Here is a 25,273-nt window from a genome sequence, read left to right on the forward strand (position 1 = left end):
TTATTTCTCCGTTATGCTTGTTTTTGTTCTGGGTGTGTGAAAGCGAGGAAAAGCGCATCTTATGCACTGAGTTATATTTTAGACACAATATGCCTGAAATCTTCTCGACAAACATTTCTTTCTCTCATGATACTAGTGTTTGTGTCCTATGACCGCAATAATCCTCACCAGGAAGCTTTTGCTGAGGCCTCTCTTCATTATTTCTCTTAGTTAAAGGAACGGAGTACCCCAAAATGGAAATTCTGTCAGCATTTACTCTCTCTCAGTCCAAACCTCCAAAAAGGACAAAAAAATCCAAATGACTTAGTCTAAGTCTTCTGAAGCCATATGATTCTTTTATGTGACAAAACTGATAATCTACCTCCACTTCAGCTTTCAAATGTCCTTCTCCATTTTGCATATTTAAAATGCAAATCACCTTGACGTCATCTCGATGCATTAGCATTGCATTTTTTAAAGTTTCGACAGAGAAGATTATCAGTAAATTACAACTTAAAACTACTTCTATGGTGCTTTTTGTCTTTTTTAGACTGTAAATGAAGATATGTGTTCCAAAAAAAGAATTAATCGTACATGTTTGGAACAACATAAAAGTGAGTAAATTGACATAATTTTCATTTTTCAAGGGTACTGTACCTTTTAAAGTTTCAAAGACACACTTGCAGACACATACAAACAACCTTCAATTTCAGTCAGTTCCACGCAAATGTGTTTTGAGAGAGATTTCTGCATTTTATTTATGATTTAATGACTTTGTCATATATTGTAAGGCATTAGCAATGTGAAATGCAAAAGCCAGTGCTGTGAATAATTTTGTATTTATTTATTTTTTTAAATACTTAGTTTTCTCCCCCCGCTGCACCATCAATAGCAGTCACAGTCTGTTTTCAGTCTAAACATGTTTCAAAGGATCTGTTTGTGTGTGTCGGTTTATTTTTGAGGTGCAGGAAATGCGATGTTGTTCTCGTGTCTGTCCACTAGGTTGTGGTGCTCATTCAGGCCTCATTCCACAAATATACAAATAATATCCTTCCCCGTGCACGGAATGCCTGATTTGCCATCCAAAATCTTTTCATTGATAATGAGGGATATCTAATGTTTTACGTTTAACCCAATTATGTACTGTGGATTTTGTTCTTATTTGTGTCGTCAATGGCTTTAAAGCTACAAAGGACCATTTTCAAGCAACATAAGTTATATCGTTTTTATCTTGTTTTATTGCGCACCAAAGCCAATGAAGATTTTGCATTTTGTTCGAATTTTCCCCTTTCAGTTTTGTTCATAAACTCTACCGATTTGTCACCCTTCTGATCATAAATGCACTTTTGTTTTGTCTATTTCTGTTCAGTACTCAGGAACAACATGCAGAGGCAGATGAGAGACAGGAACTATGAGTGAGCTGGCGGCGTGTGTGTGTGTGTGTGAGTGTGTGTTTATGTAGAGGAGGTGTGTGAGGTGTGCCGCGTCACACTGAAGTCCTCTTGTCTTAAAGGCTAGCTGTAAATCATGCTCTTTCAAAACAATGGCATCCAAGAATTCATATTAATAAAAAATATATTAATTCTCTGCAGTCCCTCCTGTTTATTTACTTTATTGTCTATGAAGCAGTGTTATTTTTTTCTAGTTCTAGTCATTGCAAATACGATTCATAAAGGAACATTTATATGACTTTGTGGGCTGGAAATCTTAATATTTTTAAGTTTCAAACATGGCCTTCAATGAATGGTCCTTCTGTTAGGTGTGTTCTTGCGTGCGATTGGCTGGATTGTTGAGGGGGAGGAGCTAATGAGGTTGGCACCCTGAATAGTCCAAGTCCACAATATCTGGCTGTGTTCCTCTCTACAACGTAACCATGAAGATCGCCTTGGTGACCATTTTTTTGCTGATGCTCCTGACAGTCGTCCACGCCAAAGTCCAGCCGCAGGAAAATTTTGACCTTCAGAGGGTGAGAACTTTAGCCTTATGTTTTGGAGACTGCTGCTTTTTAGGTGCCTTTATCTGTGGGACAGGAGTAATGCTGCTGGTTATGGATTAGTAGCAAAACTAGTAAGCCCAGGCTGGTGTTGTCTTAGATTTAAACAGCTGAATAATGATTATATGACGTTTGTTTCAAGATGTTTGAGTGTTTTCTAAGGTTGAAATACTGAGATGGACAAGCTGTCGCTCTGTGTTGAGGAGGGTAACGCTCTACAGGGCCGTTTCAGACAGCGATTGCATTAACTGTAGAGACAGTGCAGACAAACAGACCTCAGGGCAAAGGTCACTCGCTCAGTGTTGCAAGCCGGGACGGCTGATTTCTGCCAAGTTTTTGAGGCATCTTTATGAAGAAGACTGTTAGTTGTTGAGACACCGAGACAAATATTTTGGCAGTTAATGAACAGACAAACAACACTGTTCAGCTGTCTGATACCGATTGGCCATTAGTTATCAGGGTTAATATTTTTGGTTGGATTCAAAGGTGAACCTGTTCTTTTACCAGAAAAATCCTTGATGCGTATTCCCTTGAGATTTAATTTGTGGGTTGTGTTTGCTCAGTTTGCAGGGAAGTGGTATCGTTTGGGTCTGGCCTATGAATCTCCAGGCTTTGTGTCGCACAGAAGCAGACTCACTATCTCTATGGGCATAGTGGAGCCAAAGGAGAATGGAGACGTCAACATGACCATGTGGAGTTTGATGTGAGGGTCACTCATCTATTCACCTATGATTGTTTTCATATATTCTAATATAATAAAATAATTGCACATAATATGTATTTTACATACCGGTAATTTAATATATTCTGAACAACAGCAGTGCGAGTATTAGAGTGTGATATTGCTTTTATAAATTAAGTTAATATTGAGAAACTGACATTTCAGACACAACATGACCATTTGTTTTGTTTTAGCTTCACAATGAAGTTATAATAGTTCCAAATAATTATTTTTATTTTTTATTCGCACACTGTGTGATAATTCTTGTCTCATATTTCATAGTTAGAATAGTTCCTATTTTTAATTCATTTTATTATTCACACACTGTGATGATTCTTGTCTCATATTTCTTAGAATAGTTCATATTTTTATTATTTTATTCACACTGTGATGATTCTTGTCTCATATTTCATAGTTAGAATAGTTCCTATTTTTATTTCATTTTATTATTCACACACTTTGTGATGATTATTTTCTCATATCTCACAGTTAGAATAGTTCCTAATAGTTTTATTTATTTATTCATTAGATTTGTATTCACACACTGTGATAATTCTTGTCTCATATCTCAAAGTTATAGTTAATAATGGTTCCTAAAATTATATTATATTATCATACAGTATCTACAATATAACTGATCCTATTTTCTTTTTTTATTTTCTTAAATCCCTTAATAATTCCTTAAACCTTTAATAATTTAAATCCTTTAAATAAACCAATAAAACCAATAACCCCCCCACATGCAATAAAAAAAAAAAAAAAAAAACGTTGGCCCCCCCAATGTGTAAGACATGGTTATGGCCTTGTATTATATTATATTAATTATATTATATAAATGTATTATATTATATTAATTATATTATATATATATTATTAATTAAAACATTGTGTGCTGATTACATGTGATTTTATATGCAGGTCTTCTCGTTGTCAGCGTAAGGTCTATGTTTATGAGAAGACGTCTGTGCCCGGCGTGTTTAACTACTACAGCACTCGTGAGTCAGCAGTAGATTTGACATATTACAGCAGAATTTTGACTGATCAGATTCAGATTTGTATTGTCATCTGAAGGTCATAGAAGGGTGAAGGATGTTACTGTGGTGGAGACGAACTATACTGAATATGCGCTGGTCCTCAAACACAAGAAGATGAACAAGGAGTTCACACAAGTGTCTCTTTACGGTGAGCCTGAGATTAACAACAGCATGGACTCAAATAAAGCATCTTGGGAGGGTGTTTTTGTTCTTCTGACTTCTTGTTCTCACAAACTGTAATTTGGCTGTAGGTCGTACTAAGAAGTTGAGGGCGGATGTGATGGAGAAGTTCAGAGCGTATGCGACAGCTCGAGGATTCTCCAAAGAGTCCATCCTGACTCCACCAGCTGCTAGTAAAACAGGCAAATCACTTACACCTACAAGCTTTATTTACCTGGACACTTAAATGCTTATCTGGACACATTTGTAGTTGTCAAACAGTGGCTCATGTTTGCTAATAGGACACTTGGATTGATATCTAATGTCTGGTATACACTGTGCGATTTTGGGCTGTCCCAGACGAAGATGACCAATCGTTGCTATTTGTGTCGTGGCTCCTAAACGGTGGTCCTACGTCGTACAGTGAAAGAGGTTCAAAGACGAACATCGTCATGATCTTTCAACCAAAGATAGCTTGCGATAATTTTGTGTCAGAAATTTAGCATGATCATCTCACAGTGTGTTTGCTGCTACGACCTACGTCCACTGACTAGCCAATAAAAATGCAACATGAAATTGCGCATTGATCAATGCAACATGGCGCTAAAAATTAAAAACTACTTACCTCAAGCTCCATTTGCCAAATTGGCATGCCGAGTCGCCTCTTTTCCCTAGCCATGACCATAGCCATATTCTCCTCTTTCGCTTCCTCCTTTTTCTGCGCACATAAAAACCACAATTGCCAAAGTGTGAATCATCTTGCGATATTTGATGACGCAAGATGCGGTTTATTCTTCTATAGTAATTTGCCTCTGATTCAATAGGTGTCATCATCGTACAGTCTACATACATGTCGTAAGCAGCCAAGCTCAATAGATCCATGTTGTAGGCCTACAGTGTGATTTGTGATGATCTAATATAATAGACGAAAATCACACAGGCGTAACTCAGTGAGACATAGTGTGGCCAAAGTGTCCAAATACTTCTTCTTTCAAGACTATACAGTTGTGGTCATAATTATTGGCGCCCTTGGTAAATATGATCAAAGATGGCTGTAAAAAATAAATCTGCATTGTTTATCCTTTTGATCTAAAATCTAACCTTTCAATGAAGTAAAATAATTGAAAGTGGGGGGAAAATCACATTATGAAATAAATGTTTTTTCTCCTAAACACGTTGGCCACAATTATTTGCAACCCTAGAATATCTCTGAAGTATATTCCCATTAGAGCTGAAATAAACTAACGATTATTTTTTCTGTCGACTAATCTAACGATTATTTTTCGATTAGTCGACTAATCTAACGATTATTTTTCCGGATTAATTTTATGGTTCTTTTTTACTGATTATTGTATTTCAAAGAGGGTAGTGAATTTGTATATTATTTTAACATGAAATCAATGAATGATGACAATATTAATTGTATTTCAGGAAGGGTAGTGTACATAGTATGCCATTTTATAATGAAATGTATGAACACAAGAAGCTTTTTAAACATAATGTATAATGATACTATTCATCATAAAATGTATACAGAGTAGGCCTAATTAGGAAAAGTTGTTTACTATAGTAGTTGAGTATGATTTACTTATTGATTTGTGTCTTTGTAAAATGCCTTTTATTTCTAAATTATGACATTTTTTTATGTAAAAACCATACTAATAATATAAGTACACCTCAGGAAACATTATAAAATAATAAAAAAAATCCATGCCATGGGACCTTTAAGAAGTTCCAATCAACTAAAGATGTTACAAATCAGCCTGGAAGAGAACGTGTGTCTATATCGTCCTAATGCCCAGTGAGGAGGAGGGTTTGAGTGGACAAAGACTCTCCAAGGGTCACAGAAGGAGAATCGCAGTGATTAGTTGAATCTTGGGGTCAGAAAGCCTAAAAAAAATTGTAAAAACCCTACATCACCACATGTTGTTTGGGAGGGATTCAAGAAAAATACTCCTCGCTCATCCAAAAACAAACTCCAGCCTATTCAGTTGTCCGACACAACTGGAACTTCAAAAGGAACCGGATTCTATGGTCAGATGAAACTATAAAAAGAGCTTTTTGGCAGCAAATCCACCAGATGGGTTTGGTGCAAGCAGGGGATAAAAAGTACCTCATGCCCAAAAGTACCTCATTCTGAGCATCTTGTTCAGATACATGGTATCTTATGCAAAAATCTGTGGTTGGATCTTCCATCAGGACAACGATCCAAAACAAACATCACAATCAACACAAAAGGAAGCTTCTGCCATGACCATCCAAGTCCCCTGACCTGAACCCTATAGAAAAAGAGTGGGCTGAACTGAAGAGAAGCAGCACCAACATGGATCTGGGAATCTGAAGGATCTGGAGAGATCTGGAGAGAAATGGTTTTCTGATTTTTTTGTCGGCTGTTCTCCAAACTCATCAGGCATTATAGAAGAAGACTCAGAGCTGTTATCTTGGCAAAAGGAGGTTGCAAAAAGTATTTAATAAAAGGGGGCAAATAATTACGGCCAACGTGTTTTGGTCCCCCCACTTTCCGTTCTTTTGCTTCAGATATCAAAAGGATAAACAATGCAGATTTATTTTTACAGCCATCTTTGATCATATTTACCAGGGGTGCCAATAATTCTGACCACAACTGTACATGTATGAATGTATTTGCTCAACAACAAGTGATCATCAATGTGTGAATGAACTTGTTTTCACAAACCATTTAAATGTTTATTTCTCTACAATAATTGTATTTTAAGCTAAATTGTATCGTTTTTGTTTCTTTTCAGAAGGTTGTCCTCCTTCAGGAAATTAGGTAAGTGAGAGCTTCGAATCTAGTTTTTCAAACCACATTCTCTCATCAATAACCTCCAGTCTAGTGTTTATTCATTCAGTTTGGAAAATATGTATTACATAGTGTTTCTTATCACATTGTTTTTTACTTGTTTTGTCTCTTTCATTTCCTAATCTCATTTAGAGCTGGAGGCCACACGTCCTTATCTTAATGTGCCGAAATGATTTCAGTTTGTGACAGTTTGTAATACTGTAACTGACGTCATTCTCGTTTGCTTTGCTATAAAGCTGACAAAACATTCAACCTAGACACAGAATTGGAAATACAGAAAGAGGTCACTTCTCTGATGATTTTGGCTTGAAAAAAATAAAACACTCTTGTTTTTGTTCATGTCGTGTTATTCACATCTGTCATTATAGTTTAGCATAAGAAATGGAAGTTAATGTGTAAGTATGTGGGAATGTTAATGTGTGTACCAGGGGCGGTTCTTCAGCCCCCTATATACTCATGGTGAAGTTCTTTTTCATTTCGAAGTTTGAAATACGTGACCAGCGATATACTGTTAGCGCTTTGGAAAGCTGTTTCGAACTCGAACTCCAAAACGAACTACAAACGAAGTTCATTTTGGCTTGATTTTGTTCAAGATTACGTCACATAAGTTCGTTCTTCGATTCTGTTTGAAGTATATTGGGTCCTTTCAACTGAATGATCGGGCCAATGGCTCTTCCTCTACTACATTATAATTTTCACGTGTTTTTAAGTCTTGTCAGTTTAAACATTCAAGTAATTTTAAGCCATTCAAGTGCAAGACGCTGCAAAAGAGAACTTGTTTCCACAGAGAAAGCCGCCTCTCAGACAGCACACGAGTACTGAATTGAGTTCTTTTTTGCCGCGTCTCGCAGCAAACGTAAACAGTTAAGAAAATCATTATGTGTTAAAGGGACAGCGGAATCATATACCTTCTGTTTCAATAATGCTAATCAAATAACAAAATTACTCACAACTCTTAAAGCTCTGGGACCATTTTGGGGATTTGCGCCTGGATTTGCCCTACCCAAATTGAAAAGCTTCCTAAACCCACATACAGTGGTCTAAATACACAGTTTTGGTGTCATTTTACAGGAAACCCTTTGAAGTTACATAAAACACTTCTAACCCCCCCCCCCCCCTTATATAATTATAATATAAATTATAATTATAATTTATAATTATATTTTTTAATTATAAATTCAGTTTTGAAAGTGTGTAACTCAGGCCCTGTGTGCTCTAGCACCCTGCAGACAGTTTGGGCTGTTTCCACTAGATTCCAGAAAATACTGGAAAAAAGAATTTTGTCTGGATCATGTTGTATGCAAGATTTATTCAAATGGAATAACCCCCACCCCCATACCATATACAGTGGTATAAATGCAATATATATATTCAGAAGTCTTTTAAGTAATTTGACACAGGGGTATTGCATTTATACCGCATTTATATGTCATATTCCTCCCTTCAGATTCATTTGAATAAATCTTGCATACATGATCTAGACAAAAATCTCTTTTTCCAGTATTTTCTGAAATCTAGTGGAAACAGCTAAAACTGTCTGCAGGGTGCTAGAGCACACAGGGCCTGAGTTACACACTTAAAAAGTGTGGGAGTTTATATCAGCTCAGACAACATATCCTTACATGTTTATCACTTTTAGCAGTGTTTTATGTAAACACAAGGGTTTCCTGTAAAATGATACCAAAATTTTGAATTTAGACCACTGTATGTGGGTATAGGAAGCTTTTCAATTTGGGTAGGCCAAATCCAGGCAGAAATGGTACAAGAGTAATTTAGTTACGTTACTTTGTGTAAAACAAATTCCAAAGTGATGCATATCTCCAGAAAGTAGAGACTCTAAGCTTTCAAATGGTACCACATATGAGCTCAGAGCTCCAACACAGACAATCCTGCACAGGGTCTGCAGAGGAGGGAAGGGAACTGGAAAGGAGGACCAACTGGTATTAAAGGGATTGTTCACCCAAAAATGAAAATGATGTAACGTTAATGAATTACTCACCCTCATGTCGTTCCAAACCCGTGAGACCTTCGTTCATCTTCAGAACACAAATTAAGATATTTTTTGATTGAAATCCGAGAACTCTGACCCCTCCATAGACAGCAATTTAATTAACACTTTCAAGGCCCAGAAAGGTGAACTATCCCTTTAAGTGTTCTGGTCGATCAGATCACAAGTGGACGACACTAAATACAGGTGTAAACGGGATGTAAAACGTTTTGATCTTGTCCTCTTTCGACCACTTCCAGAGGTAACGTTAGTCTAGTCAGTGAACACTCGAGATCAGGTTGACTGCGTCCGCAAGCGTAACGTTAGCTATATCTTCAGCAGATGATTATTTTGCTAAACACAATACAACATGACGAAGGCATCCGCTAACATGGCATTAAAAAGTTACCATAGTAAAATTAAAAACATTAAAAGTACCATAGTAGAAAACCTGTAATATTGAGTTAATACATATAAAACACAAACCAACACATTCTCACCTGTGAAAGGTTATTCAATTTCTTCGGGAATTTAAATCTCGGCGGTTTCACAACCAGAAGCTGCGCAATGTTGTGGCATCATTGATTCATTTCTTACTGTGAGTGACGACACACTGACCGTTGCAAGATGGCGGGCGCACCGACGGCGGAATGTGGCATCTACGTTTATAGACCATAGATATATATACATAGACATATCTATGTATAGACAGCCTAAAGCTGACACATATGCCATTTTTTTGTGACAGATGTTTGGTCATTGTAAATAAAAATCGAATTCTATGAGGGTATGCTATTTGTTAAGGGAGTAGATAAGTTTTTTGTTTTGTTTTTAGTTCGAAATGTTTATTATATAGGCTAATGTCACTAAAAAACATGAAGATTAAACCTTTTTGACCATAGAAACCATAGATTACTGATTTGTGGGAATAGTATTGTTATTTAACAGAATAATGTGATTTGTCTGAGTTTCAGCCAAAATAAAAGGAACATAAGGCACAGGTTGGAGTCAATAGACTGATAAGAAGAACTTTGTTCTATTTGTTTTCTTGGACTGGTTTTGGGGGTGGTGTTGCACACATGGCCTGCAGGTCGATGTCCTGTGGATGGAGTTGTTCTCGTTTGGCTTTAGGATCAGAACTTCATTTGGATCACAGACAGACAGAATGATGCATGTTGTTCTAGTGTTTCTGCTCTCCCTCCTGGGACTGTTGCATGCTGGGTCTCTGCCCGATGAACCCGTCCTCCAGACCCAAGAGAACTTTGATGTAAAACAGGTAAGTTATTACTTTTGGAAGATTACTGTTTATGCAGGACTAGTTTTCATAATTTGTACACTTTTAGAATATTTCAATATAGTTCATTTTTTATATAGACACAAAAACTCAAATGCATTGATTACAATTTTTTAGAAGATTTTTGGAATTTTAAGAACAACACTTTTAAGTAAAAAAAAAACATAGGCTATGTATTTGCATTTTAGCAATATTTTATATTGTAACAATATAAAATAGTTTATGAGAAAAAGTATAGAAAACAAAAAAGTACATACAATACTTTCAAACTTTTTAACATGAAAAAATATGAAGCAAAAACATCATGAAATAGGTTGAAAAATAGGTTTTGTAGACGATATATCTTTTATTTTGCAATAATTAAAATACATTATATTGAGAAAAATATATAAAACAAAAAAGTATTAACTTTATGTAATAGTCAAAATAACAATTCATTTTATTAACAATAATAATAATTGTATACAATTTTAACATGTAAAACATTTGTGCTGCCGGCCAACCTAACATGCTAAATGTTCAGTTAAAATCTATTTTTGACTATTTAACAAAAAAAAAAAAAATATATATATATATATATATATATATATAGTCTTCCTACATAGTGAATTTGTTTTGTATGCATTTCAATAACTACTCTTCGATCTATCACCAGTGTTAAGTGATATTTGTATTAAATGTTTCTCTGGTTGTTGCACAACATGCAAATAATTATGCAATATTTATTCCTGTAGCACCACATTTTGTTGCCATTTGGTTGACACTTTTATTTTCAGTCTCGTTATGAATTTGCAGATCATTTTATTATTATTTCCATAATTATTTTTGTAAATTTAGTGGTTCTCAACCAGGGGGCATCAACAAACATCCATATGACAAAATCAAGCATGACAATTGTTAAGGTTACACTTTATTTCACAGTATGTGTACTTACAGTGTAATTACCAAAAAAAGTACTGGTAATATAAGGTAACTATGGGTTAAGGTTAGGTTTAGGGCTAGGGCTAGGTTCAGGGTTAGTTGGGGGGGTTGAGATCCACTGCTCTAATTGACCTTATTTCTCCTTATCGGGCCTCCTCCACTCCACCTCTGGAAGTTCATGGGAAAATGGTATGATATTGCGACGGCGTCCACATGCCCTTGGCTCAAGCGTCATAAGGGAGAAGCAGCCATCAGCTCGATGGAGTTGCAGCAGTCCAGTGGCTCGACACAGACCATCAGCATGACCCGCATCGGCCTCAGGTATGACACAGTCAAACAATTGCATAATATTACACCAAATGAACAACGCAGCTAACTGGTGTGAAACTATTTCTTTTATTTTCATACCGTCAAAAGCAGTTTTTTGTGTCATGAGACCCAGTATGACGTCATTATTTGTTTATTTTGCAGACACGGGACATGTAAGTCCATCAGTGGAGAATATCAACTGACCAAAACACCTGGACGATTTAACTACCACATTGCGAGTGGGTACAACACCACAGCTATCAATCATTCTGTTCATTTCACTGTTATCTGATTGTTGTTTCGGTGTCTTTCGGCCTGTAGAGTGGAACGCTGATGTGGACGCCTACGTGGTTCACACAAACTACAATGAGTATGCACTGGTCGTGATGTATAAACAAAAAACGGGCGGTGAAAAATCTACATCTGTGAAACTCTATGGTAAAACAACCCTTTTCTTTTTCATGATTTCCATAATTTTATGATGAGCTTTGGCCTCAAATCAAGTAGCATACATTAAAAAAATAGGGGGGGCATACGTTATTTTGGGGGATTTTCACATTTTTGGCACTAATATTACCCACACAATTTCTTGCGCTGAGGATGATGAGAAGGAGTTTGTGATGGTTTGATGATTCCCCTTTCAGTTGAAGAAATTAGTGAGGAAAGTGAGGCAACGTTGCCACCACAGGTTTTAAATGTATAAAAACTGGTATAAATTTAAAACAAATTTTTTTTTGCTTAATGCTAATGAAAACCATATCAGACAAAGAAGTGTGTAGTAAGACACCCTTCTAACAAAATAGGATTCTAACATACTACATTAGTCAGTATACACACACACACACACACACACACACACACACTCTGGCCAAAAAAGTCGCTGTTTGGATTTAAATAGGCAGATGCTTAAGAGTCTATGAGTCATTATTGCAGTAATTATTATGTTTCTAGCATGTTATATGTTTGGCAACAGTTCTTCTAACCCTAATTGATGGAATGGGTAGCTTTTCATTTCTTAAACAACCATGTAGGAAGACACATAATGAATGTGATGAATGAAAGACCATATTCAAGGATGACAATGTCAAGATTCATCAGGCTCAAACTGTGAAAGAATGGTTGGGAGGGAGTATGAAGGATAATTTTCACACTTCTGAGTCCAGACCTTAAATTCATTAAAAGTCTTTGGGATGTGCTGGAGGAGACTTGACAGAGTGCTCGACTCTTGCATTGTCAATACAAGATCTTGTCCAAAAATGTATGCACCTCTTGATGGAAATGACATCAAGCGACACAACAAAACACACAACAGTCATGTGTGAAAATGATTCTTCATGCTCCTTCCCAAGCATTCTTTGTTTGTGTGTAAGTGTTTAGTCAATGTTTAGACCGTATACACTGTATGTTTAATTTACATTACATAGAATTAAATGCTGTTTAGTAACAAAACAAAAAACTTTTAAAGTTACCATTAAGTGTAATATGTGGTCATGTGACTACAATATGGTTTACTGCTGCTTTAATCATGAGCTGCACCCCAATATCACATACTTCTGTACTACAGTAGGCGAAAAGCAGTGTGTAAAATTAATGTCCGAATTCGCAGTATCTCATGCGGAGAGGATTTGTGAATGGCAGTGAAATGATGCAGCTGCTGACGCTCATAGGTCACATGACGATGACGGATGTACATGTGGATTACATTCATACTGCACACAAACATTCTTCAATGACAATATATGGAAAACATCACAATCTGGGGGGGCTTTATCTCCTATAAAGGTACAGCCTCAACAAAGGAAAGGATGGGGTTCCACATTTTCTAAAATGAGTAAACAGAGTCTCTAATGGTCTCTTTTAAAAAAAAATGTCCAGGTGTAGAAAGAACATTAAGTCCTTCAACCAAGAAAAATTAGGAAGGGGTCATGAGGATTTCCAATGTAACACTATTCGCCTTCTGGCTACCAATGAAGCAAAAGCAATAATATCAGTATGTCGCTCACCATAAAAGCCATCAATAGGGGGTACTCCAAAAATTGCAATTATTGGCCAGGATTTCACAGAAACAATAATAGCCTTTGACAATGTAGCACACAAAAAAAAGACCAGAATTAATACATTTTAGGACAGGTGCACCAACACCAGCAGCCATATCATCCTGCAGCCCAAGACTGGTTTCCCACTGAAGCTAAGCAGGGCTGAGCCTGGTTAGTACCTGGATGGGAAACCAACTGGGAAAACCAGGTAGCTGCTGGTAGAGGTGTTAGTGAGGCCAGCAGGGGGTGCTCACCCTGTGGTCTGTGTGGGTCCTAACACCCCAGTATAGTGATTGGGGCACTATACTGTAACAAGCACCGTCCTTCGGATGAGACGTTAAACCGAGGTCCTGACTCTCTGTGGTCATTAAAAATCCCAGGATGTCCTTCGATAAAGAGTAGGGGTGTAACCCCGGCATCCTGGCCAAATTTGCCCATTGGCCCCTGTCCATCATGGCCTCCTAATCATTCCCATATACAGATTGGCTTCATCACTCTGTCTCCTCTCCACCAATCAGCTGGTGTGTGGTGGGCGTTCTGGCGCAATATGGCTGCCGTCGCATCATCCAGGTGGATGCTGCACATTGGTGGTGGTTGAGGAGATTCCCCCTTCTATATGTAAAGCGCTTTGAGTGCCTAGAAAAGCGCTATATAAATGTAACAAATTAATTAATTAATTAATTAAAAAGGTGTAAAATGTATGAGTATGATCTGTGGGAGATATAGAACTTTCTAATGTTCATGAAGTAATTACTTATTCAAAAGAAGAACCTACTCAGAGCAATCTTGGATGCAGCCATGGAATAATGTCTACTGTTTACTATTTAAAAAAAAATAGCAGGCAGAATACAGTATTCCATACAAAATAAACTAATATTCTCAGTTCTGAACATAGCTGGTGTGAACACCTGTATTTGTGCTTGTGAACAATACTGAACTAGTTATACTCCCTCTGTAGGGCGTGACATGCAACTGCGGCAGACTCTCATCGAGGATTTCAAGACTCTGGTGGCTGAACAGGGAATGAGTGAAGACACTATAGTTTTCAAAAAGAACAAAGGTATCCTCATGACACAAACCTAAGCAAAACACTCATTTTATTCCGACACTTTGTCATTATTTTCTCTCCTTCTCTTTGGCCTCAGGGGAGTGTGTTCCAGGCGAGCAGGACACACCACAGCCACAGATCCAGGTGAAGAGCTCGCCATCACAAGAAATGAAAACAATACTTACAGCATAGACAATTAATTTTTTCATTTTCAAGTAGTAGTTACTCTTAATTTCAAAAATTAAATCCTGTCTCATGTTGTCTAAACCTGTATTTTTGTGGAACTTAAAAGGTGAACATTTGAATAATTTACTGGTTGCTATAAAAGTGCTTGTTAACTAAGTCTACTGAAGCCATACGTTAACTAACAGACGAACAAAACGTGGGAAGAATTGTAGTTTTGCCTGAATTATTTGTTCAACTCATAGAAGCTTCATTAATCATCCAGTAGCACTTTATTTTACAGTCCTGTTCCGCAATAAATGGGTTATAACTAGGTACTATCCCTAAACCTAACCTTATAGGGGACATATTATGCAAAATTCACTTTTATAAGGTAGATGTGTGTCCACAGTGTGTGTAAACAACCAGCCTATAATGGTAAAAATCCACCCAATCCTTTTTTTATAATCCCCATCAATCTCTCATAACGTGCTGTTCCAGATTTCCCCCTCCTCCTACGTAAGAGTATGGAAACCCCGCCCATGACTGTTGGTGATCTACCCTTTAAGCATAGACACACCCCTGAGTAAAAAGCACAAAGACTGCCATTTTTGTTTAAAGGGATAGTTCACCCAAAAATGAAAATTAGCCCATAATTTACTCACCCTCAAGTCATCCTAGGTGTAGATGACATTCTTCTTTCAGAGTTTCAGAGTTATATTACAAAAGTCTAGGCTAATCCAAGCATTAGAATTGGATTCATAGTTGCTCTGTTTTTGAAGTCCATAAAAAGTGCATCTGTCCGTCAAATAACATGCTCCACGCGGCTCCAGGGTGTTAATAAAGGCCTTCTGAAGTGAATCGATGCGTTTGTGTAAGAAAAATATCCATATTTAAAACTTTATCAAGTAAACTTTCAGCCCACCGCCTTTCAAAGTGTTGAATGTTGAAAGTGAAACTCAAGATGCGTATGTGACGTCATGACGAGCAGACCTGGTCGCGTTAGTCTTTCGATCGGCAGGGGAACTTTCAACAATTCTTCCATAAATTGAACAAGGAAGGCGGTCGGTCGAAAGTTTACTTGATAAAGTTTTAAATATGGATATTTTTTCTTGCACAAACGCATCGATTCACTTCAGAAGGCCTTTATTAACACCCCGGAGCCGCGTGGAGCAAGTTATTTGATGGGCAGATGACCTTTTTATGGACTTCAAAAACAGAGCAACTATGAATCGAATTCTAATGCTTGGATTAGCCTAGACTTTTGTAATATAACTCAGATTTTATTCATCTGAAAGAAGAATGTCATATACACCTCGGATGACTTGAGGATGAGTAAATTATGGGCTAATTTTCATTTTTGGGTTAACTATCCCTTTAATCGCTGTATCAGTTAGCTAGAGTATTACAATGTCTGCGGCAAAAAAAAACATTTCAAAAGTTCTCTTGTTGAATGTCTCCATTGACTCCGGCATCTGAGCCACTTAGGGAAACCGTGATTAAATAAAATTTTTGAAGGAAATGTGCCGAAGAATGTCAGTAAAATGTTATATATTTGCGCAAATAATTTTATGCATGACTTCTTCACCAACGAGGGTCAGTACAACACTAAATTTGCGGGAAAAAAAAGTTCTGAGGGATGGGTATACCAACACTTTGTGATCTAACTTCATATCCAGAACAAGTTGGGATGGCACTTCATAAATGAGCTTTCTAGAATGCTGTTTGGATAAAGTTACCAGTTTTATCCCGAAAACGCTCATTGCCTATGTAATTCAAACGCACATTTATTATGCATTGTATAGTCGGGTGACAGACGTCTATTTATAGATTTACATGACGGTGCATGGCATGCTAGTCGATGAGTTGAATCAACCTAACTCCACAACAACTAACATTACATAAATGTATCCACTAACCATTCAGAAACGTCCAGACTCCAGGTGCAGTCGAAAAATTGCAACCTCTTCCTAAGTCTCTTCATCTGTGTCCGACTCAGGTTCATTCACAACTGGTTATTTCTGACATTTTAGCTAAGTGAAATTGGTTTTGTTGTTGAAGTTGTATCAGAAGATTGTGTAAAGGAGCAGCTGGATTGGGGGCGGAGAGCAGCAGCTCATTTGCATTTAAAGGGAAACACACCAAAAAGGCACGTTTTTGCTTACACCCAAATAGTGGCAAATTTGACAAGCTATAATAAAAGATCTGGGGGTTATATTGAGCTGAAACTTAACAGACACATTCTGGGGACACCAGGGATTTAAATACATCTTGTGAAAAGGGTCATAATATGTCCCCTTTAACCCATGTAGTTACCTTATATTACCAGTACTTTCTTGAGTAACTACACTGTAATACCGCGTTCCAGGCAACCCGTAAACCGTGTTTTTCCAACTTCTACCCGTGAAAGTGCACTGGAACGGCAGTCAAACCTGTGACTTCCCACCCGTGAACTCGTACTAGATCGATGTACTCCCAGTTACGAGTTCTGACGTCACATAGCCCGCGAAACAACAATGGCAGCCCCCACGGATGCGGTGTTTACCTAAAAAAAAAGGTATAACAGCTTCTCTTGCCTTATGCATGTTTTTTTCTCCTCAGTTTCCTTCAAGTAAGCAATGAGTAAGCACCTTTGGCGATAGAAATGATAGAAAATGAGCATAAGCCCCGTATGGTCCACCATGTTTTGTTTACATCTAGCTACCACAATTCCTTGCGCTCAGGCAGTTTGGCGTGACTTTGCCTGGAACGCTACAAAGTCGTGAGTCGTGGTTTGAAGTCGTAACTTACGGGCTCAAAAACCTGCCTGGAACGCAGCATACAGTACGCAGTACACGTGTGTAAAATAAAGTGTAACCAACAATCCTGTTATCTGATTGGCTCGCAATAGAGGGCGAGGAGGAATGTGGTTGTAGTGCCCCCTGAGGAGGGATCGGGTGATGATGCACCCATGTTCAAAGGACCTGGTGAGTATTAGCACTTATGTGCTTCCTTAATATTTTAGAAGGAAACAATCATGATTCATGTAGGTATTTCATAAATAACTTTTATACATTGGTAAAAAAAAAAAAAAATTGCAATGTATAGAGAAAGTATATATATTTTGCGGTATATTTGTAGATTTTGTGACTGGATGGTTAAAATTAAGTTTGATGTCAGTAAAAAATGTTTAAGGCTGCAAAAATCTTACTGACTCAAACGTTTGAACAGTAGTGTTTCTTACATTGTTCATACATACGTGAGAAGAAAGAGAACACAAGAATAGAGTTTGATATTGCTTTGATTACAGTAAAGTGACCTGAGTATGTATGCGTGTCTGTAGAGGCATGTAAGTCCGAGCCAGATTCCGGTCCATGCTTCGGAATGGTGCATCGCTTCCATTACAACTCGTCCATCATGACCTGTCAGTTGTTCACCTATGGAGGCTGTATGGGGAATCAGAACAACTTTGTGACCGAAAAGGAGTGTCTGCAGAGCTGTCGCACTGAGGGTGCGTGTTTATGAGACTGGTATTCTTGTGGATGTGGCCCATAGTGACCCAGCACACAATTCATCTCTCCTTGGTGTGGTCCTAAAATATACACTGTATTTTGTCCATTTAGCTGCCTGTAGACTGCCCATGGATGCTGGTCCTTGTAAAGCATCCATAGACCTGTGGGCCTTCGATTCTTCTGCGGGGAAGTGTGTGTCCTTCCAATATGGAGGCTGCAAGGGCAATGGCAACAAATTCTACTCCCAGAAGGAGTGTGAGGAGTACTGCGGAGTTATGTTGAGAAATGGTAAGACACACACATTACACTGGAGGACAACAACAACACTTTTTTCATTAAAGGCACAATATGTCATACTATATATTTAAAAATGAATTGCACGCCATCCAGCATTTATTAATATGATTACTGCGGTGTCTCATAGCAGCCGCGGAGTGAACGCACAGAGTAATGTTATAACGTAATTTTCAACACTCAAATGTATCTAATATGATAAAACAGCGCTGTTACCCCACATACGCTTGACCAGAAGAAGTGAAGCAGTCATCTGTGGCATAATAAAAGCTTTCAAGCCGTGTGTCGCGCTCCTCTCTCATTAGCAATCGGTTCAGCGTTCAGCCCTCGGCCCTGCTCTGCTTCATACTACAGTAACGTTAATTATCTCATCCATGAACATGATTTCTACCCGAGTCCCATCCCGATTCTTTTCCACCGGCTGTGAGGTGAAGACGACAACTCCCAGATTCCAATCTCGGCGTCATCAAAGCTACGCCTTTGTTTTGAATAGGCGACCTCTAGCGGCGAAAAACGTCTCAGGTTACTTGCGTAACCTATGTTCTCTGAGTAGGGAACGAGACGCTGCGTCACTTTAATGACGTAATGGGACGCCCTCTGGGTGTGCCGATTGTCTGAAGCCCTTATAGAATCACGCCAATTGATTGGCTGATGGCGCGCACGTCGCCCCACCTGACGTAGTCACCTATATTAGCGCTCGCGCGCGCCATCTGCTCCTCAGATTTCTCTGCCGAAAAGGAAAGCCTGTCGGCAGCGCGAAGAGCTTGGCAGCGTACGCAGCGTCTCGTTCCCTACTCAGAGAACATAGGTTACGCAAGTAACCTGAGACGTTCTCTTTCATAGGTTCACTCGACGCTGCGTCACTTTAATGACGTAATGGGAACGATATACCAAACACGCCAAGCTAAAGCGCTGCCGTATCTGGCTCAAAGAACACCAGATAACCTACATGACTAGGTTAAGCAGACAGGACATGCGAACCCGGAGCCATGTCGAGATCCAAACTATAGAATCTCACAAAAGTGTGCGGAGAGGACCAACCTGCCGCCACACAAATATCTTCCAAAAGAGCCCCTCTAAAAAGTGCTTGAGAGGAAGCCACACCTCTGGTAGAATGCGCTCTAATATCAAGAGGTGAAGGTAAACCACGCACCTCATAAGCTAAGGAAATAGCCTCTGTCACCCAATGGGAAACCCTTTGCTTCGAAGCGGCAAGCCCGCGGCGGCCAGCACCGAAGCATACCAACAGCTGGTTAGATTTCCTCCAGCTGTCTGAACGGTCAACATAACACTTCAACGCTCGAACTGGGCAGAGCAAATGAAGTTTCTCGTCTTCCTCCGAGTCAAACGGAGGGGGGTGAAAGGAGTGAAGAGTAATAACCTGAGAGCGAAATGTCGTGGACAAAACTTTGGGCACATAACCTGGCCTAGGTCTTAAGGTAACCTTGACTAAGCCAGGGGCAAAATCCATACAGGTCCCACTAACAGAGAGAGCCTGTAGATCGCCCACTCGTTTCAAAGAAGATAGAGCTAACAAAAGAGCAACTTTGAGAGTCAGAATTCGCTCAGGAGCTGACTCCAAAGGCTCAAATGGAGCCAAAGTTAGCCCTTCAAGGACCACGGAGAGGTCCCAAGAGGGAATACCAGGGGAGCGTGCCGGTCTCAGGCGCCTAACCCCTCGCATGAAAGATGAAACCAGTCTATGCTTGCCTAGCGGGATTTCGTCCGACTCCCTACCGGCAGCTATAGCTGCGACATAGACCCGAAGGGTGGTGGCCGCTGCTCCAGCAGCAAATTTCTCCTGCAGGAACTCCAGAACTGAACCAACCGGGCAGTTAACTGGATCCGCTGCATGAGTCGAGCACCACGACTCAAAGACCCTCCACTTGGAGGAATAGAGCTTCCTTGTGGAGGGGGCTCTCGCATTAGCAATGATCTCCTGAACGTCTGCAGAAAGACCAGCGTTTAGTATCGTTGGCCCTTGATGGGCCATACCCACAACTTCCAAATCTCCGGGTGAGGGTGCCAAATCCTGCCCTGAAGTTGTGTCAAAAGGTCCTTCCTGACCGGTATCTCCCATGGGGAGGAGTCCAGGAGGAGAACCATCTCCGAGAACCAAGTCTGGGATGGCCAGTGTGGAGCCACCAGCAGGAGGCTGGCCCCACTCTCCCTTACTCTGTACAGAACCGCCGGAATCAGCTTGATGGGCGGGAACGCATAGAGTTTCAGATTGGGCCATGGATGCGCGAACGCATCTATCCCCAACGGGGCCGGAGAGCTCAGAGAAAACCAGAGCCGACACTGGGACGACTCCTTCGAGGCAAAGAGGTCCACTTCCGCTTTCCCGAACATCTCCCAAATCTGTGACACAGTTTGAGGGTTCAGCATCCATTCCCCTGACCGGAGCTTCTGTCTCGACAGATAATCTGCAGCGAGGTTCAAGACTCCGGGTACATGGACTGCTCTCAGGGACAAAAACTTGTCCTGAGACCACAGGAGGAGTCGGCGCGCATGCCTGTCCAGGGTGCGCGACCGTGATCCTCCCTGGCGATTTACGTGAGACACCACTGCCATATTGTCGGTCCTGACAATGACATGATGCCCCCTGAGTGAGGGGAGAAAATGCTGAAGGGCCAGGGATACCGCTCTCAACTCCAGGCAATTTATGTGCCAGGAGAGAACTTCCCCCTCCCAGATCCCCATAGCTGGTCTGCCCTCGAATACCGCACCCCAGCCGGTAAGAGAGGCGTCCGTCGTAACCATTTGGCGACGGAAAACAGCCCCCATCTTGACCCCTTTCTGAAGAAAAAGAGGGTCCCGCCACATTGATAGGGCACGAAAGCAGCCGCGTGACACCTTCAATAGGCGAAGGGCCGATCCTGTTGACCGAGCCCCTGAGCGTTTCATCCACCAGAGGAAGGGCCTCATATGGAGCAGTCCCAGGGGAAGCACCGGGGAAGCTGCGGCCATGAGACCCAGGAGCCTGCGACACGTACCCACAGAAACATGATGGCCTAGCCTGAAGCGGACCAAGCATGTTGTGATACTGGAAATCCGAGCAGGGGCCAAACGGGCCTGCATCGGAACGGAGTCCAGACGAACACCTAAGAAGGTGGTCTGCTGAGCCGGAGTAAGAACGCTCTTGTCTGTGTTCACTCTCATCTGACAACCTGAATATGGAAGTAAGCATCTCTCAGGTCTATAGTGACAAACCAGTCCTCCGCACGTATCTGAGACAAGATAGTCTTTAGCGTTAGCATCTTGAACTTCCCTTTGTAGAGGGCGAAGTTCAGGCGGCGGAGGTCCAGGATGGGACGCAGACCGCCGTCTTTCTTCGGAACAAGGAAATAACGGCTGAAGAAGCCACATTTCTCCTCTGTTGCCGGAACTTCCTCTATTGCCCCCTTTAGGAGGAGAGAAGAGAGCTCTTGTTGTAGCACAGAAGCCTGAGAGGCGCTGTTTACTACCGTCTGAGCGACCCCGTCGAAGCGAGGAGGGTTGCGACAGAACTGAAGCGTGTAGCCTGACTGAATCGTGCGGAGGACCCAGGATGATATCCCTGGCAAAAGTTTCCACTCGAGGAGGAAATTTGACAAAGTGGGAGGTATGATGAGGTGCGGTGGACATACCTGAGTTGGGGTGTCGAGCTGGACCTCTGAGGGGGGTGTGGCCATCCGCAGAGGAGAGCACGTGGCGTCCTGGCGCGGAGTAGGCAGTGGAAGGCTGGGCCGCTCTGGTTCCCGGAGAAGACCGGATGTGTCTCCGTCTGGACGAGCGGCGGATGGTGAGCCAATCAGACGTGAGGGGAGAAAGCAGAGAGCGTCTCCTTCCTCCAGCGCCGGAAAAGGCGAGGATATAGTCGGTTCTGTATTCCGAAGCGCGCTGGGCGGCGGAAATGACAGAGCTGGATAGGGAGAGCTGGTGGGGGGCGGGCAGAAACGCTTGCGCGGTCTGACCCAGCCCCGGTCGTGAACTGCAGCTCCCCTTTTTCTGACCGGAGGGTCAGGAGCGACTCGAAGTGGCCGAAGCAGAAGGTTTGCTGGGCCGCTTTGGGTCGATGCGTTTGTGAGGACGTTGACGGAGAAATGGACGACCGCGAGCTCCCCAGACCGTGGTGGGTGGAGGATAACTCTGGTCGCTCCTCCGGGCGGTAAACTCTCTTTTGAAAGAGGGGCGATCTCTGGACTGAGAGGGGGAGGGGGAAGGAGCGTCCCTCGCTCTCCTCGGCATGAACTGCTTAAGAGCGGCAGACTGGGATTTTGCAGATCTAAACTTCTCAACCACAGTGTTAACCGCCTCCCCAAACAATCCGGACTGGGAAATCGGAGCGTCCATAAGGAAAACTTTCTCCTTATCGCGAATCTCAGTGAGATTAAGCCATAAGTGGCGCTCCGCCGCCACCGCGCCCGCCATAGAGCGCCCTACAGCGCGAGCTGTGTGTTTAGTTGCTCGTAACGCCAAATCCGTGGCTTTACGAAGCTCCTTTACAGCTTCCGGCGTCAAACCGGTGCCCTCGTCCATTTCCTTCAGTACATCCGCCTGATATGCCTGGAGAATGGCCATAGTATGAAGGGCCATGCCAGCCTGACCAGCCGCCATGTAGGATTTTCCAATCAGGGCAGAAGTGGTCCTGCACGGCTTAGTGGGAAGAAGGGGGCGGGACTTCCATGAGGGAGCTGAAGATGGCGCGAGGTGAGTGGCCAGCGTGTCCTCAACCGCGGGAATAGCGGAATAGCCCTGTTCCTCAAAACCCACGAGGTTAGTGAAATCAGCGGCTGCCGCGTTAGTTAGGCGGGCTGAGAACGGCTGCTTCCAGGATCTAGAAATCTCACTGTGTAGATCACTGAAAAATGGTAGCTTCCTCCGCGGAGGCCTAGAATTAGGGCCGCTGAGGAATCTCTCATCCAACCGAGAAGATTGAGCTTCGCGGGGTTCATCCGGCCACTCGATCGCGAGCTTCTGTGTAGCGCGCGCGAGTACATCCACGAGCTCGTCATACGCCGCTGATGGCCGCGCTTCCTGGCCGCTTGGCGGGAGAGCGTCGTCAGTATTTGCAGCACCGAAATCCTCAGAGTCGGATGCTGCAGTGAAAATGACGTCCTCCAGTCCGAAGGAAACCGCATCGCGTGCCTCCGGGCTGGGACAGAGATAATCGTGCGAGTATTCCACAGGCGCGCGCACATGCTCGGGGGAGAGAGGGAGAGAAAGGGCGAGGCCCGTCTGCTCACACTCCACATCCTCGAGCTCTACATCCGAACCCCAGGTCGCGGATCCAAGAGAGGCCTGCGCGGCCTCGGGAGCGCGACGGGGAAAAACGGATGACTCCCTCTCAAAAACCGCGAGCCTCGAGCGGAGGGTTTTGAGAAGGAGGTTATCGCAGTATTTACAGTTAGAGAACCCCTGAACCGCGTCGCGTGCGTGTGGAAATCCCAGACATTTAACACACTTACTGTGGGGATCGTCGATCGCGATGAAGCGAGTGCACGGCGGTGGGCAACGTCGGAATTCCATAGCACTTCACCACAAGGAGAACAAAGTTCCACAATCCGCGGTCGCTGAAGTGCTGAGGTAAATATCGACTGTTTTTGGGCCAGAAAAATCGATAACCGAAGGGCATGAAATGGCCGCTTCGTGAAGGCAGAGAAATCTGAGGAGCAGATGGCGCGCGCGAGCGCTAATATAGGTGACTACGTCAGGTGGGGCGACGTGCGCGCCATCAGCCAATCAATTGGCGTGATTCTATAAGGGCTTCAGACAATCGGCACACCCAGAGGGCGTCCCATTACGTCATTAAAGTGACGCAGCGTCGAGTGAACCTATGAAAGAGAACTACATATTGTGCCTTTAATATCATTATTGTAAGAACAGGCTTCTTTTGTGATGCTTGTGTCATTTTGTTGTTATTGTTTTGCAGGAGATGACGAGTTTCTCACAGTGAACTGAGAATGGTGTGAATACAAAAGGTGCATTACTTTGTTTAAAACAGAAAAGTGCAACATGGATCAGTTTCCAACAGGCATTTACTTCAACAGTAACACAATAAATAGAAACCTGTTAAATGTTCTGGTTGTGAATTGTTTTATTTTTATAGGTTTTAAGGTACTGAGCTTCTGTTTGGGAATTTTATTTATTTATTATTTTATTTTATGATTGGGACTTGCTCTATTTTCTTCTTAGTGGATAATTTCTTACAATTGCCCCTGGTTTCCCCTACTGTCAGTGGCCAGGAGAGGTCAGTGTTGTCTACTGAAGGCGATCTTCTTACCAGCTCTAGTCTTTGGAGTTGTGTGAAACTGCCTGCTGATCTGATTTCACTGCTGATCTGTGACCAGTTTAATGGGTCTTGTAATAATACTGAAGCATTACGTTCAAGCTTATGAATCTGATCCTGCATACGGGCAGTTTGGTAGCTTGGTATAATGGCAGTTTGAGCATAGTCCCTGCCAGGCTTCCTGCCCGCTGTTTCTCAGAATTCACGGCTGGTGATGTTGCTGTGAGAATGCTGGGAATATCCGGAGAGGAAAAAGGAACTGACGGCTTTCAGTGACCTTCCGGCCAGGGCCACATCACCTGCTCACACACACCCTCACACAGAAACAAATGCGCTGAAGCCATAGACAAGCATGTACAGTGGCTCCAAAAATTATTTGGACACTTAATGCATGCCTAAAATGTCTGGATTTTATTGCATTAGTTACAAAATATCACACCAAGTCTGTGCTCAAATGTTGCTGGAGCTTTTCTCAGAACTAACTTCACTTTTTCTAAACCATTTTTGCTGGTTATTTTAGTGGTTGGGTGAAGTCAGTTCATCCCAGTTTTCAGAGTAACCACCAGCCATGTAGTTCCACTAACCATGATCCACTAACGTTTGACAACTACAAAAGTGTCCACAGTATTAATACAATGAAACTGCACAAGACATGTACTCATATAAACACACAAACATCCTCATTTACCAACACACGCTGGCGCAGCAAACACAAACCCACAAAGCTGCAGCACACCATTTATATATATATTT

General features: G+C 41.6%; 2 protein-coding genes across 3 annotated transcripts; both read left to right on the forward strand.

Moving 5' to 3' along the window:
* The first annotated feature begins 1,807 nt into the window (after positions 1-1,807).
* ptgdsa (prostaglandin D2 synthase a) lies at positions 1,808-7,045 on the forward strand. Of its 2 annotated transcripts, none has more exons than XM_079804602.1 (7): positions 1,808-1,945; positions 2,536-2,675; positions 3,612-3,688; positions 3,765-3,875; positions 3,979-4,089; positions 6,652-6,677; positions 6,840-7,045. In XM_079804602.1, exons 1-6 carry the CDS (start codon positions 1,853-1,855, stop codon positions 6,675-6,677), a joined length of 558 nt encoding a protein of 185 aa, XP_079660728.1. In that variant the 5' UTR covers positions 1,808-1,852; the 3' UTR covers positions 6,840-7,045. The 2 variants fall into 2 exon arrangements, with proteins under 2 accessions (XP_079660728.1, XP_079660729.1); XM_079804603.1 differs by having other exon boundaries at positions 1,836-1,945; positions 3,979-4,080.
* A 1,150-nt stretch (positions 7,046-8,195) lies between these two features.
* ambp (alpha-1-microglobulin/bikunin precursor) lies at positions 8,196-24,313 on the forward strand. Its single transcript, XM_079804601.1, has 10 exons — positions 8,196-9,970; positions 11,085-11,230; positions 11,381-11,457; positions 11,540-11,656; positions 14,213-14,314; positions 14,400-14,446; positions 17,355-17,430; positions 17,787-17,954; positions 18,067-18,243; positions 24,164-24,313. Exons 1-10 carry the CDS (start codon positions 9,800-9,802, stop codon positions 24,190-24,192), a joined length of 1,110 nt encoding a protein of 369 aa, XP_079660727.1. The 5' UTR covers positions 8,196-9,799; the 3' UTR covers positions 24,193-24,313.
* The last annotated feature ends 960 nt before the right edge of the window (positions 24,314-25,273 follow it).

The sequence above is a fragment of the Gobio gobio genome (genome assembly GCF_949357685.1).
Source record: "Gobio gobio genome assembly, chromosome: 22".
Lineage (NCBI taxonomy): Eukaryota > Metazoa > Chordata > Actinopteri > Cypriniformes > Gobionidae > Gobio > Gobio gobio.